Here is a 15917-nt window from a genome sequence, read left to right as displayed (position 1 = left end):
ATTTTTATAAGAATAATACTAATAATGATAAACTAGAAAACTAAAACGTCCACCATTACTCAAAGAAAACGAACTCAAGAAGTCATCTAATATATATATTCACAAACGAAGAAAGAACACCCGAAATTCAGCCACTAAATCCCTCTAACTCCCAAGTTGTACACTATCAATAACAAGAACTTCATTGAACTTTGTAACCCAGAGTTTCGCAGACCTTAATTAAACTGCTGAATTTAAAGCAAAACCTTCCGCTAAAATAGGTTGCTCTTCTTCTTCACCGCTCTTCTTCTTCTTCTTGGCTTCATCTCCAACCTCCAGCCCTTCCAATACATCTACCACACAACCCTTTCCTCTCCTCTCCTCCATTCCCCCTACTACGACCCCATCGACATCAAACTCCGGCAGTTTCAATCCCTTATCCGTCGCGCAAGCTGCCGGAGGATCCAGTTCCGGCAAGATTCCAGTGACGACATCGGTAGGTAGAGAGGCAATAGGCGACCAGTTATCCTCGACACCGTAGCCATCGGAATCGTCGCCGTCGTCGGAGGAAAGAAAGGCGGTGGCCGTGGATTTGATAGCGGAGGCGGCCTTGAAGAAGGCTTCGCGAATAGAATCGGGAGGAAGGGCACAATCCTCGAGTCCAGCGTCTTCGAGACGGGGAGGGAGGATTTGATCGAAGAGACCTGGTTTGGATTGGTGTTCTTCTGCTGCGTCCATGAGAATGGGAACGAGAAATTAGAAACCCTAAAATCGGAAGATTTGGCAAGTAGAATTCGTCTGATAAATAGTGAAGAAAAGGAAGAGGAAGAAGGGCCACGTGGCGCAGACCCGGCGCGATTAATTGGCGCTTTAAACACGTGTGAGTCATTTCAGTTAAAAATTAAAAACGAAAAGAGATCCTCATTTAGCTCCAAATCTAAATAATAAATACTAACTATAAATTCTATAATTTATTTTGTTCTTAAAAAGATATTCGTCACTAAAAATAAATTAGTCCGTGAGTAAATAGACAAGATAAAGAGACTAAAAAAGATGGGCTATAATAGGGACAAATTTAAAATTATATTTAAATGAAATACTATATTTAAATGATAATTTTAAAATTATATCAAACCCATCCAAAATTTAATTCCCCTTATCATAATTGCAAAACTGAATATACAAGTTTAACCATAAAATATGGAATTTCATACAATATGGAATTTCTATAAGCTATACGTGTGCAATGGAGATAAGCCACTTTATCGAAACTTACTACTAGCAAATATTGTTCGTTTTAGCCTAGTACGTATCATCATCAACCTCACGTATACTAAGGAGAGGTTTACATACTCTTACCCTTACAAGAAATGCTTTGTTCCCCTCTTGAAACGATGTGGGATCTCATAATCCACCCTCCTTGAGGACCCAATGTCGTCATGGATACCACCGATGTCTGGCCCATTACATATCATCATATGCTTCACAGTTTTAAAATAGATCTACTAGGGAGAAGTTTCCATACCCTTATTAGAAATGCTTCATTCCTCTTTTCAACCAATATGAGATTTCTCAATTATAACAATGATAAAATGCCACGGGTCATTTATAAGATCATTTCACAAGCAACACATTAGGCAAGATGAAGATGATTTCTGAAGTGTGGTTGTGGTCAAGGGGATAGAACAAAGTGGCTGTTAAATCCCATGGAATGACTGACATTGTCTGCCTATGAATCTCACTCGGAAGTTTGAGGATGGAAGAAGCTTCTCTATTGTTTAATGGTGGTGGTACGAAGATATAAGGTGAAAAAGGCTAATCAGATGCCTTACATACAGTGTCCCTTTTCCTGGAATCACATCTCCTAATAATACAAATTGACTACACATACATGCAACATTGACACCCAGATTAAGGAACAATTCAAGCATTAACTCATGATTTTAACATCCAAACTCTCTTTCTAATACATTCTACCTCAGCCTTCAGGGTGATAATATCGATCAGTATTAACCTCATAAAATGATTAATAAGTATACGACTCAAGTGGTTTGAACCCAATCATCTGAATTCCATAAACAAAACTGTAAGAAATAAAATGAGCTATGGTATTGAAGGTAATAACATTATCCAACAAAATTCATATAGATTCTGGTCCAAAAAACACAAACCCACCTAGAAACTACAATAGAGTACTAAAGTTGTGCCACAATTAACCTTCAATGTTTTAGGCAGACGCTGCTGCTCCTTTGCTCCTGGGCGCTGCTTCAGTACCTATTCACAGAACCCAAATGTAATTGAAATACCAGAATGCCACAATAACCACATTGATGAGAAGAAAATGCAGAGTAGACTAGTACCTTCTCTGAAACCACTCTTGAATCTGCGTGGAACATGGCGCATGTATCTCATCCGCCCAGTTCCAGTGGTCTTCCTCCTAATCGCCTTCACGCTCCAGTTATCTAAATCCAAAAGTAAAGTGAATTCACTCGAACAAATTAGCATATACATAAAGAATGCACTGCTATTTGGGTCGATAATGGAGGATCTAATGAAAAAATAAATAAAACAGATTTAATTGTGCAATGATGAAGAAACCCAATCACGTTGCAAACTTATTAAGACGAACTTACATTTTCGCTTACGGGCAGCCGGAAATGCACAGGCGGAACATCGACTCTTCTGCAGGTGGAAGCTGCGACGGCCACACCTAACACAGAGAGTGTGGGTCTTGTTCCTCCTCTTACCGAAACTTCCCGTTCCCTTACCCTAAAATTTACAGATCAAAAAACAAATTGATTAACGAACTTGAATGAAGATTTCAACAACATTCATATAGAAAGCGAAGAGATTTGACGAATTTGAAGCATGCTCGCCGCTACCATTTAATCAGATTCGACGATGAAGCCTTCGAGTTCCTCTTCCGTCCAAAGAGAACTGAACAATCAGCGGCAGGCCTTATATTGCGAAGGTTTAGGGTTTGAACTTTGAAGAGTTTGATGGAATCGGGTGAGACGAAACCCGACCCGGATAACTTTGACCTATCCCATACTGGGTCGGGTCGAGTATGTTTAGAAATTAGAAATTTGGGCCTTTGGGCCTGTAAGTGGGCCATCTTAAGTATTATTAAAACAATTTGTTTACCTTCCCAAACATTCTGTAATATGTATTACTTTATTTTAAACTTGTTTATGTGGATACACGTGGCACTTCAGTCTGGATCATGTGGCCACAACTACCATTTGATTTTGTGGTGCACGTGCAATTAAACGACGCCGGATAAAACGTGGAAGTTGTGGGGACCGCTTTTACCTAAAACCCACAACTTTGAGCCACCTGTGCCTACAGTGGGTCCCACTATTTGTTTTTCGGCCGAGGGAGTACTGACATCCAACGGCCTGGTGGAGCCGACTATGAAGATCCAACGGCCTGGTGGAGCCGACTATGAAGATCCAACGGCCAAGAATCGACAAACGACGGATGCGCATTGCGCGGCATAACCTAAGATTTAAAAACATGGTTTCAAAACTTGATTAGTGTTCTTCTACAAAATTAGATCATTATTAATTTTTTTTCTTAATAATAGAAATTATTAGTATTATTCTACAAAATTAGATAATAATCAATTTTAAACTAAGTCGAGAAGGATTCCAAATTCATCAACTTATTTACAGTCTTCATCTATGGAATCGAACAGAAATGGGGGATTTTTGTCTGTTCGTCCATTTTCGTTTCAAATCGTATGATCAGTATGCAATCCGCCATTGCTGAACAGACACCTCAAACTGAGCTCATAAGCAGAGAAAACGGCGCCATTAACCACAAAAGCTCTGGCAATGGCAGTTCCCAATCCACGCCACAAAACACTGTACCCTTCTTCCTTGACGCTCTTGTAGAAACAATCCATGATTCCATTGTACTTTTGAAACGAAATTTTTGACTGAGCTTGAAGTCTGGTTTTCACAACGTCGAGTGGGTAACAGCAAACCCAACTGGCGACGCCGGCGAGTCCGCCGGCGACGATCATCGTTCTCAAGGACTCTTGTCCGGTGTTTCTGCAGCCGGGATGAAGCTTTTCTCTCATGAATTGGTAAGTCCAAAAGTAGAAACAGTGCGAAGGAGCGTCTCTGAGCATCGTGATCGTTAAGCCTCTGTATAGCCCTTTGTAGCCTTCGGTTTTGAAAATGTTCTTCGCAACCTGCATCGGCCCGGGCCGAGACGAACCCACGTCTGAGTGGCTTGAATTTCCCAAATCCTGTAATTGAAGACGGATTTTGACGAGCTCTACGGGTGTTAAAATTAGGCTCTGTAATGCTCCGGTGCCGAATCCGCCTAATGCCACCGCCTTGTACGACGGCGGACGGGTTTGACTCGCCGCCGGATCGATCACACTGCAGAGCACGGCGTTTGTCTGGAAAACAACGGCGTTCTGCAGGATTCGCGTGAAAAAGTAACGAATTAACAAATGGGTTTTGTTGTAACCATTTCTGGGTATAGTGGGCATATTCTAGAATCTTGAATGAATTGGTTGAAGATTAAACAAAAGTCGAACAAATTTGGACCTGGAAAGTGACGGAAGCGAGTGGAGCACCCATTCCTCGGAAGAGAGCGGTGGGGCCGCCATTGGACACGATGTTGCGGAGGACGCTGAGGGCGGAGCCGGAGGTGGAGTGTTGTTGACGAATGCGGAGGGTGTCGAGTGGGTAGCCGGAGACGACGCCTGCAACGCCGCCGATTCCGCCGCCGACGAACTCTTTTCCCCAACTGCTAGCGAGAAATTCCGGCCAGAAATCCATTTTTGAAAATCCACGAGATTTCTTTTCTTCCTCCCTTTTGGGGTTTCTTCAAATTAAGACAAATGGACACATAAAATTCGCGAGTTTTTGGTTTGTAGTTTGCTTGCACGGAAGAAATTGTTGAAAAAACTGATAACTTTATCCAAATAAGGATATTTCGGTGGTTATTGTTTCCGGGAAAAGAAATCTCTTTCCCGGAAAAGTTGAGGCCACAGACAGACTTCCCACTTTTTCTCAGCCGATTTCACTCGACGCCTATCAATCTATGCTCTCGTGGAAATTGGAATCTGACAATTAAAAGATTGTTTTTTTTTTTTTTAGAAAAAAAAAATTAGAAATGGGCCTTAAAAATTCAAGCCACGGCCCAAATATCCATTTCTCCTAGCGAGCCCACGAGCTTAAAACGACACTGTCATGGCTTCCTTCGCCATCGTGCGTCGAGTTTTATAACAGAAGTACCAGACGAAACACTCCGAGGAGAGAGAGAGAGAGAGAGAGAGAGAGAGAGAGAGAAATCAGAAAGCGAAAAAGGAAGAGATGGAAATGGCGACCAAGACCGATGTCAGAGCGGATCGAAGGAGAAGAATTTCAAGCCGAGAAGGGGATCGAATGGCTCTCATCACCGGCCGCTTGCGAAATCTGCCTCCTTCGCCACCGCCTTCTCCCTCTTCGCCGCCATTTTTTCATCATTATGCACATCAACGCGGCCATTCGCACACTGGAATCAACCCGTCCTTCTTCGCAAAGGACACCCACAAGAATCCCGATTCCGGTCCTCTCTCTCAAAACCACGGTATTCTTCTTTTTCTCTTCTCTTCATTCATGTCCTGTTTTTCTTCATCTCAATCGCATCCAGACGTTTCACATTTTGAGATTCCACTGTTTTATTTTTCTTTCTCTGTTCCTTCTTCTTTTAGATGTCCTGATTTATATCTTCCTCGAAATTTTGATCTAGAACCCAAATTTATTAACTAATTCGTACTTTTTCTTTGGCGATGAAGCATCGCTTAGTTTTGCATTGAACATCCATAGACGTATTGGAGATCAATCGTTTTTGTCTACGTTGCAGGAAATGTTAGGATTTTGATATGCACACACACGAACTTTTTTGTTATAGCCATTAGATGAATAATCGATTTAGCACATGCATTCCGCATTTTGATTCAAGTTTTATGTGTAACTATTGAGGCATTGAGTGATTTCATCTGATAAGCCTCATATTTGCAAATCATGATCATTGCTCAAATATCAGGTTGAAATTTACATTTCCTCTTTCAATTATTCATCACATGAAAAAGATGATCATCCTGATACCAACAATGTGGTAGATTCAACTCAACTATATAACATTTCTATAATATAACCATGAAAAGGATAATCATCCTGTACAAATTTCTTTATCTATAATGAATCTACCACTTTTATATTTCATGTTGAATGAACTAACTTCGAATGAAATAGCCATAACGGAAAGTATTCTATCTCAATGCAGTTAGAAAGACATTAAAAGTACACTTATATTGATCAGATTTTGGTTTGTCAATGATCGTATATTTGGGCATTTATGAAGTTGGGAAGAACAATAAGAGAAATCTTTTGATAGTTATGAAATTTTATTGGCAAGTATTAAACATGATACGTTAGTTTCTTTTCTATTCAATGCATAATGATAAAGCAAAAAAAGAAATCGATACCAATATCATAGATCTATTTTGGTTGTTAGTTGTTCTTGTTTGAAACTTTGCTAGCAATTGTCATTTGATTTTTCTTTCAGTTGTAATGGGAATTTGATCAGATTTTACGTGGGTTAATTTTTTGGATGAGAAAATCTCATTCGACAACAAGTGGTATCCAAACTAGAACCATAATTGTGGCTTGATGCATGAGAGATGATTGGATTAGCTCACATTGATTTGAATGTTAGTATATAAATGAGAATTAGAATTTCTATCACTTGAACTAACTTATCTGAAGTGAAGAGTCTTGTTTGATCGATACAGACAATTATATGGAAACCAAAATCACTCTGAATTGTACTTTTAAGTCCGTTTGTTTTGCAGATGTTTCCAAGCCCAAGGATGAAAAGGCTCCCCCTCTACTGAAGCATATTTCAATCAATGAAGTTCATAATAATGCTGCCATAGAATACCATTTCAATCCTAAAAAACTAGACCCCATAGGAGAAGGAAGCACTGAACTAATCTTAAGTCCGTCTTCCGTAACAATGGTTCAGAAGGCCTGCATTGATAACGAACCACTGCCAAAAACAAAGCCCTCAAAGCCTAGACTCATCACTTCAAAACGACTAAATGCCAGCATTTTAGCTTCTCAAACCACACGAGTTTTCTGTTCGCTGATCATCGCATCGTTGGCCATTCTATCGCAAGTCGATATCCCACTTACCATAATTAGAAACATAGTGAGGTCAGAGACTGTGATGGCCTCAAAACCTCTCTACATTCTACTGCTCACCAATGCAACGATCGTGGTGGCGAGAATGTTGGCTGAAAAACAGAAAGACAGGGGGGAGGCAGAGGAAGAATGTGAGAAAATGAAGGAAGATGCACAGAACTGGGACTCAGCTGTGAAAGTTTTGGAGAGAGGTTTGGTGTTTTACCAAGCTTTTCGTGCATTTTTCATTGATTTTAGTGTTTATGCAGTGGTTGTTATCTGTGGCCTCTCTGTGCTGTATGTGTTTGGTTTGATCTAGTGAACCATCTTCAGTTCCTTGGAGCTTAGCAGATGGATCACATTTTGAAAGATTGCTGGTTTCATTATGTTCTTTCTTTGAAAGGTACATATACATATTTGAAGAGCACCATGTCGGTGTGGCTGTCGATGGCCAATCATAGTTGTTAATTATTTGAAATGCTTAAAGCTTTTCTTTTTCTTTTCCAATATCAACTCTGAACGTTGGTTATTTATCTAGTTTCTAATATCATTCTTTACTTTAATGAAAACGACAACGACGACTACATTGAAGGAATCAGTTGATTTCTCTTGAAAGATTAAAGAGTTGTTCTCCTTTTATATGGTAGTCGTTTTTATCTTAAAGACTTAGATAGATTTGTTTAATGCGAGAGCGGTATATTGATGAAAGCCAAATGTAAAATTGATCCATAGATAGAAGTGGCTATACACAAGAAGAAAGAGCTCTCAACAATACTTACTCATGAGCTTTATTTCAATTGGCCTCTCGTCCCCATGGCTCCTCGTATTTTGAAAGGGTGTGATAATCAGTATATTCACTCAAAAACATGAGGAATGTCTAAATTAGTTTAAACAAACCAAATCTAGTTTAACTAACTAATTCTTATCCGACATAAACCCATACAATATTCATATGATATTGGTGGTGTATGACATTACAAAATCTTACCTCATTTTCTTCTTTTACTTTGATGGATAATAAGATGAGATTTAAACTTTCAACCTAAAAAAAAAAAAAAAAAAAAAAAATTATTATTAACTTACATTAACTTGAATTAAGTTCATATCTTACTAATTAAAAATATATTTTTTCAATATTTATTTTTAGAAACAAATTTAATGACTAAACGTTTTTATGCACAAAAGTTTAGGGAGAACATTTAACCTAATTTATTTTAATATGCACTTTTAGTTTGATTGTTGTAAGGTGAGAGATCATGGTTCATGCTCCATTTTATTATACTTACAAATAAATAAAACAGAATTCAGGTTGCTTTACTCAATAATAAATAAAAAAAAAGAATCAATTAGAATAGGTGATGTTTGTACTTGTCCATTAAATTAATTCTCGAGTGTCACTTTTTAAGGGACATCTCTCGCTTATTTAAATTAAGTTTTATTATAAACAATTTTAATTATGGGTTGAATTCATCCCTTAACTTGTTTTAAAAATTTAAAACATCAAATACCTATTAGACACGAAATAAATAAAAAAAAGAAAGAAAAAAAAGAATGTAGAAAACTTTAAGATTTATTATATACTTTTTTTTAAGTCTATTATTGAACTTAATTTAACTTTATATGTATTAACTATTAATGAAGTTGGTTGGAAAGTATAATTTAAATATTTCAATTATTGAAGAAGATGGTTTTTTTTTTTTTTTTTTTTTTTTTTTTTTTTAATTCTCTTCTGATTTTATAGTTGATAGTTGGGATCTCATTAATTACATGTGAATCTTTGTAATTTAATTTTGAGAAATGAAATATTAATTTAACAATAATTTAAAAAAATAAGGGGTTTTTTTTTTCTTTCTTTTTCATTTGTTTTATTGTGTTTGAAACCTAATATATGTTATTTTATGTAAATTGTCGTTTTCAAATGGAATAATAATGGCGAATGGCCCCATAAGGAAAAATCAAAGGTTGCAATTGCAATCCTTCTTCCTTTGTCAAACTGCCATCCCAAACTAGCTGACTACCCATTTATGATGATAAAACAATTTTTTGCTAAATTATAAATTAAAAAATATATTTTTATTGAACACAAGTTTAATATCCTATAATTAAAAAATAAAATTTAACTTTTTTTTTTTTTAATAAATTCGTTAATTTAAAAAATATATTAGAAACGACCAAAATATAAAAATAAAATTTTATGGATCAATTTGTTAATTTTAATATGTATTAAAAAATTTCAAAGGAAATAAAAGTTTCATATATATATATATATATATATATATATATATATATATATATTTATTTATTATGTGGATGAGATGATTTGATGATTAGTAATAGTCAAGATACGTGTTCTTTCCTACATGATTCCACTGTTTCATAGGGAATGGCAACGCAAGGGGTAGACTTGGAAATTTTCCACTCGCTATTTTTAATATTTGACTTTTAAATTTCAAGAAAATAAAAAATTTTAATTAAAAAAACAATCGAACGAAAATAAAATTCTCAACATATAGAAATATATATGCGTATTAATTATTATTAGGTAGCATGTAATTCTCAATTTTTATTTAATTAAAGCAATTATTTATTTATTTATTTATTTATACATTTTATTTTAATCCCAATTTTCAATCTTAAAATAATGATAGGCGTCTAATCCATTTATTGTGTTGAGTGAGGAGGTTAATATTAAATTTGGATAAATATTAAGCTATAAATTTGCATATAAATAACCATTAATAAATTATTAAAACCAGCTAACAAAACATTCAAACTCAAATTTCATAATCTTATAGCAAAATTTAAAAGCTATATTAGTACATATTTATGCAAATTAATTTGCATGTAGTTAATTTTGAAAGATGGGTTGAAGAACAGAGTCACTAAACTTTCAGTTTCAGAACCACAAACTCAGGCGGCGCCCTTCGCAAAATGGCGGAGGAAATGGCGAAACGAGCGGAGAAAGATCGACTAATCGCGTCAGGATCATCGTCGCCGACCATCATCACAGACCCATCATCGAAGTTCTGCAAATACGTCTTTGGATTATACGGCACGTGCACCTCACGAGCCCCACTCATACTGCAGCTGAACATTCTCTTCTTCTCCTTCTTCAGCCTCCGCCACACCACTCTCCACCTCGCCGTCGTCTTCTCCAAAACCGCCACTGTCACCGCCGAGTAGTACCCTCTTTCCATGTACCCAATCCCGCCGCCGGAGCCCCTTAAGCAACTCAAATTCATCGTGCCAGTCTTTCAACTGAAAATACAGGGATTTCAACGTTTCTTATATTTATATTCACAAAATGGAAATTTTTAAATGCACTTTTTAGTTTTTAGAAATAATTTAATATGTTAATTTCAAAATTATTTTATTTATCATTCAATTCTATTATGAGTGCCGAGCCTTCGGGATAGATTCCACGTGTCCTTTTTTTTTTTCTTTTAAAACAAAATCATAAAAAAAGTAATGAAGATTTTGTCAAACCATAATAACTATTTATAACAAACAAGTTTTCATACAATACTTCTTCAAGGCTTTTCACATGTTCTTGCTGGGCTAATGCTTCAAATCTTAGACCTGAGAAATCGAGCTCAAGTTCTTGTACATCTCGGAGGCGGCGTAAGAAAATTCCGACAATGCCCTGAACAGCTCCGGCAGCTGATTCTTGAGACTCACCAGTGATTTCTCCCTCACATGAAGGCATTGCTTTGCATGACTTTCCTTTTCCTCCTCCAATTTCTTCTTCAACAACTCTACAACCACCAGCTTCTCTGTAACCGCGGCGTCCTGCGCGTTTTCTTCCGACTTCTCGGGGTCCAACTCGCCGGGGATTCTTCGTTGCTGGTATTTGTAATGCCAGTCATTAAATTGCCTCTGCTTGCGCTCGAGCTCCTTCTCAGTCTCGTCGCATCTCGTCTTGAGCTTCATCTCTTCTTCCTGCTGCAATGTAATAGTATTTATCACAGCACTGAAGCTGGATATAGCAGTTCGAAGATGTTCGTCTGGGAGTTTTTCGAGTTGGTCGTGCCAACCAATGAGAAGTCTCTGAATGGGGGGATTTTGAGCTCTTGGTGGAGAAGAAACCTTCTCTTTCAAGCTACTCTCTATAGGAACTAGATTTAGTTTCAACCAACTGCTTAATGCTTTTATGTAATCTTTTTGACGCACCACGAGCTTCTCAAACTGCAAATGCCACTCTCTCACGATGTTGCAGAGCTGTACCGTGTGCTCGTGGTGATGCAGACTAGTTTCTTTTGGGGATTGAGAGAGATCCAGATATCTCAATGCGCTTACAATCTTCAATTGATCTTCATGCTGAATTCTCATCGACTCCCACATCAATGTCATCCTGCAGTATATCAAAAATTATTTGCAGTAATAACATATAAGCCTTCTCATATATCAAGCTAACCAAAACCTACTTTGAACACACCTACTGACTAACGTCGATCTCTAACAATATTGTCCTCTTTGGGCTTTCCCTCAAGGTCTTTAAAACGTGTCGGGTAGGGAGAGGTTTTTACACCCTTATAAAAAATGTTTTGTTCTCTTCCTCACCCGATGTGGGATCTCTCAATCCACCCCGTTCGAGGTCCAGCGCTCTTGCTGGCACTCGTTCTCTCCTCCAATCAATGTGGGACTCTCAATCCACCCCCTTTCGAGGCCCAACGTCCTTGCTAGCACATCGCCTCATGTCCACCCCCTTCAGGGCTCAGCTTCCTCGCTGGTACATCGCTCGGTGTTTGACTTTGATACCATTTATAACGACCCAAGTCCACCACTAACAGATATTGTCCCATCTTTCGGGCTTCCCTACAAGGTTTTTAAAACGCGTCTGCTAGGTAGGGAGAGGTTTCCACACCCTTATAAAGAATGTTTCGTTCTCCTCCTCGATCGAAGTGGGATCTCATAACCATTTTCTTCATAGATCAAAACCTCTCAAGTATTCCATTAGTATAATCCTCACTCTTTAACAATGCTACAATATCTATATCAGCACTCTTCTACCACTTCTGATACCATAATCAATTATAAAGTTCAAGCTGAACATACTCAGATGAGAAAAATGAGATGGGCGCAAACATTGGGCAGCAATGGTGTACTTAAAACAATCAGAGATTGGCAGGCATGCCTGCCAAGGCTCGGGCAATGGGTCTCACAGATGGAGCCAAATTCCATACTTTTCAGAGACTGACTCATGCCAGTGTTGTGTCCGAAATTAGTAAACTTTGCAAATTGCAGACTTTAGACTAACTCGAATCTATTAATTTAGTATCATATAGAACTTACCCATGAACAAGCTGAACGAGTTTTGGGTATAACTGTTGGTCTCGCAAACGATTAATCTCCGAGACAGTTGAATCCAAGGATTGCATGTCAACGATGTATCTTGTATGCAAGTGACTCACGGCTGCTTTTGCTTTCTCCAATGATTCTGAATTAGAACTTCGATTCTTTAGCCTGTTCAGTGCAGCAACCTTCCTTTGGTACTCGAATTTCATGATTTCACCTGCCTGTTGAATAATAATCACAAAAGAAAAGACATGTTTAGAATCACAATGAAGATGAGTTCCATTATAGACACAAATGAAAGCAATCTCCATGTACAACAGAAAAAAAGAAACTAATTAATTGGGAACTATAACACAATTTGTAGAGGCTATTTGTAACCACCTAAATCCACCGCCAGCCGATATTGTCCTCTTTGGACTTTCCCTTCCGGGTTTCCCCTCAAAGTTTTTAAAACACATTTGTTACGGACCTCACAATCCACCCCCTTCAAGGAGGTTTCCACATCCTCTAAAGAATGTTTCGTTCTCCTCTCCAACCAACGTGGGACCTCACAATCCACCAGGGAGGTTTCCACACCCTTACAAAGAATGTTTCGTTCCTCTCCCCATCCAATCCACCCCCTTCAGGGCCCAGCGAGCCGATGTGGGATCTCACAATTCACCCCCTTCAAGGCCCAACTTCAGGGCCTAGCGTCATCCACACCCTCATAAAGAATGTTTCCTTCTCCTCTCCAACCGATGTGAAATCTCACAATCTACCTCCCTTCAGGCCCAGCATCCTCGCTGGCACACCGCACAATGTCCACCCCCTTTGGGATCCAACGTTCTTGCTGACACAATGTCTGATGTCTAGCTCTGATACCATTTGTAACAACCAAATCCCACCGCAAGTAGATATTATCCTCTTTGGGTTCTCCCTTTCGGGTTTTTCCTCAAAGTTTTTAAACCACGTATGCTAGGGAGAGGTTTCTACACCCTTGTAAATAAGAATGTTTCGTTCTCCTCCCCAACCGACCTGAGATCTCATACTATTACTTTCTTTTAAAGAAAATCAGCATAAACATAGGAACAATAACAGAAAGATCACACTAGAAATATACCTTAACTTCATCATATAACTTCTTTTCCCAAGCCAGGAGTTTATCTAGCACAGTGGCATGAGTTTCTTGATCATCTGCATAAAGTTCATCTTTTCCATTATCCATATCAGAGATTCCTCTAAAGGACCTGTTCCAGGTAATAACACGCATCACTCTAGCAGAGTGATCGATGTGCCCTGATAAGAAAACAACAAACCAAATCGAGTTCATCAGGAATAAGAACAATAAACAGATTTAGGTAAAATAGTAGATCAAAGGTCGAGCATTCTTCACCCCAAGCTAATCAAAGATTCAAACAGAGAAAAAGATCAAATATTCTACTAAACCTTCAACTTCAACATGCTTGAAAGATAAATAAAAGGCAAGGGATCTTGATACCTCGACCATCAGCAAAATTTGAGTGATAATGCAATCGTGTAGCCTCAAGCATCTTGGACACTTCATGGGCACTTTCAGAAGCCTTGAGAAAATGATCATCAAGTTTCACAAATATCTGCAACAGATTAAATTTAGCCTCATCCATGGAACCTACACCCCCGACCTTCTTCAAGCTCTTAGATGTTATAGCTGATGGCTCCGCCACCACAGGCGGCGGCGGCGGCGGTTCCACTGCTTCAGCTTCTTTGCCCCCTCTTCGATCCTCTATGTCATCATTTTCTCTTCTTTCAGGACTTTTATCAAACAGGTCGCCTTCAATCTCCTGCTCATTGATATTGGCCTCCTCAGCCTCGCTCAAAGTCGGACCCGGCATATTGTCCATAGCAAAGAAGTAATCATAAGTCGTATTCTGTAGTTGCGCCGGTGGTAATGGCCGGTTCATCTTCAGCGGTGGAGTACTAGTAGGCGGTGGCGGCGGCGGACCCTCCAATTCTGCATCAAGCTCTGTGTTTCCAATTCGGCTACTCCCACCTCCACCGCTACCTTTTTTGCTTCTCCTCCTCAACGAACCAACAGAACCCTCATTGTCGACTTCATTTTCATCCTCCTCCTCGATAATGGGAACTGGCTTCAGATCGGACTTGAGTATGTTTATCTCCGGCATACTAGCTGCTCTATGAAGAGGAGAAAAGAAATTCGGAAGCGGCGGCGGCGGTGGCTCAAGGGGCTCATAAGACGCTGCAACAGAATCAATTTTCGGGTTCGATTGAGCAGTTTCATTGACCAACTGCGGATTCTGAACTTCCCCATGGGCGTAATCGCTCAAAGAAGCTCCAGTGTTCTTCAAAGACATTATATAAGCGGAATGAGCAGCCGCAAAAGCATTACGCGCCGCAACAGCATCTTTCATGTGAATCTTCCTGTCTTTACACCGCGCAATCGCTTCTTCGTTCTCGATCTTCGATTGTGAGCAACCCATCTGAGCTCCGCCGCAAGAACTAACGCCGGTGGGCCGACTAATCAGAAATGGGGCATAAAACCCACTACTCCTAGCTAGAAAAACCGGAAGAATCTAAGAGAACAAAGCCGCTCACTCCTCGAACAGGACGTGCATTACAGAAGAATCAACGAAGAATAAGTCGATGCGATTTGCTAAGATTCCGTAAAAATGGGGAAAAGGGAAGATGCTTTCTCGCCGGAGGAAATGGCGGAGGGAGCTTTCTGCGGTGGAAAAAAAGTGGGATGGGGAGTGTGCAGTGGTAACATATCGCTAATTTGACGCAACTTTTCATGGGTGGCCCTCCATGCTGCTTTTCGAAGGATTTTTGCAGTAAATTAGTGTTTCTTTTTGGATAACTAAAATTTTGAGAATAATTTTGAAGCTCTGTCTGTGGCTGCCTATCACTTCCATCGCCATTAAAGCTTTTCCTTTCAACACCGTCTAGTGATTGCGGATTCAATAATTTTGAACGTTTTAGTGTTTAGTCAAAAGTCCATTAAAAAACACTTTCATCAAAAGTTTTTAGTAACAAATTAATTTAATTTTTGTGTTTAAATTCTTTAAGATACTTTTCCATCAAACACTTTCCCTTTAAGCGATCCACAAATATTCTTTTGCTTTTGTTGAAATACTTTTTGGAACTTCCAAAAAATACAATGCTTACATGTTAACAACACTCTCAACCATGACTCTAAACATCACACTTCTAAAAATGTAATTTCAAAGTAATTAAAAAATAATCAAATTAAAATTTTAATTTTTAAACTTTTCATGAACTTAAAAAAACTTACTTACACCTTTAACCTTTATACCTATCTAATTCTTCAAATTTAAAAAGTTTCTTTTATCTTCTTTAGGCTTTCTCGTTCTCGATTCCCCTCAAGGGTTTTCACACCCTTGTAAATGGTGTTTTGTTTTACTCTCCAACTAACGTGGGATTCTCACAATTCACTCTCCTTAGATAACTAGATCCTCCAAA

The 15917-nt window shown here is 38.6% G+C and overlaps 5 protein-coding genes across 5 annotated transcripts; 1 reads left to right on the top strand and 4 right to left on the bottom strand.

Annotated features, from left to right (window-relative positions):
* Positions 1–74: 74 nt before the first annotated feature.
* Positions 75–785, bottom strand: LOC111787807 (uncharacterized). Its single transcript, XM_023667862.2, has one exon. It carries the CDS (start codon positions 715–717, stop codon positions 220–222), a length of 498 nt encoding a protein of 165 aa, XP_023523630.1. The 5' UTR covers positions 718–785; the 3' UTR covers positions 75–219.
* A 1279-nt stretch (positions 786–2064) lies between these two features.
* On the bottom strand, positions 2065–3016 carry LOC111787803 (large ribosomal subunit protein eL37x). Its single transcript, XM_023667857.2, has 4 exons — positions 2862–3016; positions 2613–2748; positions 2340–2441; positions 2065–2253 (listed from the first exon to the last, which is right to left on the bottom strand). The coding sequence occupies exons 1-4, from the start codon at positions 2862–2864 to the stop codon at positions 2207–2209; spliced, it is 288 nt and encodes a 95-aa protein (XP_023523625.1). The 5' UTR covers positions 2865–3016; the 3' UTR covers positions 2065–2206.
* A 574-nt stretch (positions 3017–3590) lies between these two features.
* LOC111787801 (mitochondrial arginine transporter BAC2) lies at positions 3591–5052 on the bottom strand. Its single transcript, XM_023667855.2, has 2 exons — positions 4542–5052; positions 3591–4408 (listed from the first exon to the last, which is right to left on the bottom strand). The coding sequence occupies exons 1-2, from the start codon at positions 4773–4775 to the stop codon at positions 3713–3715; spliced, it is 930 nt and encodes a 309-aa protein (XP_023523623.1). The 5' UTR covers positions 4776–5052; the 3' UTR covers positions 3591–3712.
* Positions 5053–5143: 91 nt separating this feature from the next.
* Positions 5144–7803, top strand: LOC111787802 (uncharacterized). The gene is made up of 2 exons (XM_023667856.2): positions 5144–5568; positions 6836–7803. The coding sequence occupies exons 1-2, from the start codon at positions 5313–5315 to the stop codon at positions 7483–7485; spliced, it is 906 nt and encodes a 301-aa protein (XP_023523624.1). The 5' UTR covers positions 5144–5312; the 3' UTR covers positions 7486–7803.
* Positions 7804–10641: 2838 nt separating this feature from the next.
* LOC111788636 (protein ALTERED PHOSPHATE STARVATION RESPONSE 1) lies at positions 10642–15370 on the bottom strand. The gene is made up of 4 exons (XM_023669050.2): positions 13939–15370; positions 13561–13736; positions 12459–12682; positions 10642–11517 (listed from the first exon to the last, which is right to left on the bottom strand). The coding sequence occupies exons 1-4, from the start codon at positions 14915–14917 to the stop codon at positions 10740–10742; spliced, it is 2157 nt and encodes a 718-aa protein (XP_023524818.1). The 5' UTR covers positions 14918–15370; the 3' UTR covers positions 10642–10739.
* Positions 15371–15917: the final 547 nt, after the last annotated feature.

Source organism: Cucurbita pepo, chromosome 2 (genome assembly GCF_057944985.1).
Source record: "Cucurbita pepo subsp. pepo isolate OVF chromosome 2, ASM5794498v1, whole genome shotgun sequence".
Lineage (NCBI taxonomy): Eukaryota > Viridiplantae > Streptophyta > Magnoliopsida > Cucurbitales > Cucurbitaceae > Cucurbita > Cucurbita pepo.
Note: the sequence above shows the minus strand (reverse complement) of the source record. Positions and strands in the feature narration are given on the sequence as shown.